The 2,792-nt window shown below is 55.1% G+C and overlaps 1 protein-coding gene across 1 annotated transcript in view; it reads right to left on the reverse strand.

Annotated features, from left to right (window-relative positions):
• PLXND1 (plexin D1) overlaps positions 1-2,792 on the reverse strand; it is a 74,658-nt gene that overhangs the window by 12,168 nt on the left and 59,698 nt on the right. The window contains exons 29-30 of the mRNA XM_009320117.1: positions 2,009-2,072; positions 62-96 (exon numbers count right to left, since the gene is read on the reverse strand). Coding sequence (XP_009318392.1) covers positions 62-96; positions 2,009-2,072 — 99 coding nt within the window. The remainder of the gene's footprint in view (positions 1-61; positions 97-2,008; positions 2,073-2,792) is intronic.

A 2,792-nucleotide genomic window follows, 5' to 3' on the forward strand; every position in this document is an offset into this window, starting at 1 on the left:
GGGCCCCTCGCCCCCCAGCCCGGCACCCACCAGCCTCCACAGCTGGGAGCAGGGTACTTACCAAGTGGAAGTACTTTTCAGTGTCCAAATCCTTCACTGTGAAGCACAAGAGAAAGAGAGACAGCAGCTCAGCCAGGGGACCCAAACCGAAACCTGCCTCTGCAGACGCCCTCCACGTCAGGAGGTGTTTCGCTTTACCCAAGAATCCCAACACCGAGCTGGCGTTCCCACCCCAAGCAACCTCAGCATTTTTGTGTTGGTGGTGTTTATCGCCTTCTGGGGTGCATGGCGAGTACCTCAAGAAGTACTCAAAGTCTCCCAAGGGGTGTTTTAAGAGGGATCCAAGAGGGTGCAAGAGCAGGATCTTGCATATCGCAGAGCATCACGATACTCCTGCATCGTGATGCTCTGCGATGCCCTGTGATGCCCTGCAATGCCCCGTAGCCCCACGCGCCCTGGGCCGTCTCCCAGCCTCATTACTGGGGCAGCCGCAGCCCCGAGCGGCTCCTCGCTCCAGCGGGCAAAAGGACTCCCACCGCAGAGACAGGCTCAGTGTGAGCAGCCTGGAGACGGGGTTTGAAACTCCTTGTTCAATGTGAATTTTTGTCTCCCTTGGTCTGTTTTGACTCTCTGCATAGCCTGAAACCTCGAAATACGCCAGCAAGAAACTGAACATGCGTAACTGGGAGGGAAAGGGCTTTTCCAATCAAGTGGTTTTAGATCCTTCTTTTTTTTCACTTTCTTAGCACTGATTGCAAATCCCTAATAAGGATGTGAGATGAAAGGTGCAAACACCTCTAGCTTAAGGGCTGGGAAAGCACTAAGCACCCCAGCAAGTGGAGAGAGCAGGATACTGGATAACACATTTTTAAAGCAAAACCACAAGCATGACACTTGCATCTCCTGCAGTGTGTATATCAGCAAACTATACTTCCCAGACCTCCTTCATTTCTCCTACAGAAGGAAAAGTGGGCACAAAACCCCACTTTTTTGCAAGTGACACAGACAAGCCTTAAAGTTAGAAGGGGTGTGGAAGCTGCCCACTCTCCAGGATCAGTCCCAGACTCGGGGATCTATGACCTCTCCAGTGGCCACTGCAGCTTCGACCTGCTGCCCGTCCCTCGAGTCCGTCTGGAGCTCCCCTGCCTGTGCCTGGTGGGGAGCATTTGCCGCAAAGGGGAAGGGGCAGTGCACAGCCCAGCAGCAGCCTTGCACGGATGGGCAGTGACAGGCGGGGCTATTCAGCAGCACTGACATGGATGTCCTCGTGCTGAGGCTATTACAATCCTGGCCACCTGCGGGCCACCGTGCCTGCTCTGCCCATGCCCTGCAGAAGCCCTGCTCCCAGCTACCCGCATCCCTCTTCCCCCCCCCGGGTGCTGGCTGCGGTTTAGGCAATGCCACCACACATGGCAGCCATTACAGTGCTAAGTGTCTCCACTCCGCCTGTCTGTCTCGCCATCGGACCCACCTGGGACGGTTGCACTGCTGCTACTTGCATGGCAGGACTCAGACCCTTGGTCCCCGCAGGGAGTACGGGTGCATTGCTCAGCCATAGCAAGGGGGAGCCCTGCGGGAAGGAGGGAGGTACGTCTCCTGCCTCTCCACAGCTATCTCTGCCCCAAACATACGTCACAGCATGGGCCAAGGGGGTTTGCAGAAGAGCAGTGGCGACCCTGCAGCACCCAGAGGGCTTCTTGAGCTTGCCCAGGGCTGCTGGCTTGCCAGTTTGCTTGGCGGTGGCAGTCCCAGACCACGCTCAGTGTCTTCCCAGGCACAAAGCTGGCCCGACCGACGCCCAGCTCTGCCCAACATGCCACTACAAAAGGGTGCTCTACGAGTGTTGGCAACACCAGACCCAGCCCTGCACAGGCTAACACCACACCTCAACATCCAGGCAAGGGGGCTGGTAGATGGCTCTCAGCACCCCTGGCCAGAGACACCCCTCTAAAAACACAAGTGTTTCTGCCCAGTCACCAGCAACAGGGGAAGAGAAGTGAGACATTACCTCTGCTCAGCGTGGTGTCTTTCTTGTCCGACAAACTCATGGCCAATGACGCCCCTTCAGGGATCTGCAGAGGAAGGGAAGAGCAGATGTTGATGACAGGGGGCCTTAATGGTGCCTCCCATGGAACTGGGGACGGCCCCGGGGAGATCCCGGGAGCTGGGAGACACGGGTGCAATCACTGCTCTGCCATGAATGTCCTCTGCGCCTGCCCTGCCCCTGCTTCCCGGCTTGGAAACTGGCAGTAACAGCACTGCCCTACATGGAAAGGGTTTTTTAAATGCAAATGCAAATCTGACGGGAATCAGGCAAATACATGTATCCAAGATGATACATTTTTGGATGTCGACACCAGGTAATTTGAAGAGCAAAGAGTGTTACGCTGTGCAGGTGCTGTTTTGCCTTTGCCCAGAAGGGGAGAAGGAACCCAGCTGCTGCCTGGACCTGTGGGGCAGGTACCACATCTCCGTGCTGCAGCGCCGTCTCTCAGTGCAGCAGGGCACCGTGCCAGTAATGGGGCTCCACAGCATGGCTGTTACACAAATAGTAATATTAATAAGCACTCAGCTCCGTTTTTGATTTTCCATGCGGTGTTACAGACCAGTGAGGATTATGCTCCCAGGCATACCAGGGAATATGGAAATCATGTAAGAATTTCTGGTTTCATTTTATTTTAAAAGGTAAAATGGTCAAGAAAACAATTTGTTTTGCAACATTGCCCCACACTTTTGGCCTCCACTCCTTCATGGCATCCCTAGTCCCTGCTCTCGGGGCAGGCAGTGACAAT

This window comes from Pygoscelis adeliae, unplaced genomic scaffold, assembly GCF_000699105.1.
Source record: "Pygoscelis adeliae isolate BGI_AS28 unplaced genomic scaffold, ASM69910v1 Scaffold302, whole genome shotgun sequence".
Taxonomy (NCBI): domain Eukaryota; kingdom Metazoa; phylum Chordata; class Aves; order Sphenisciformes; family Spheniscidae; genus Pygoscelis; species Pygoscelis adeliae.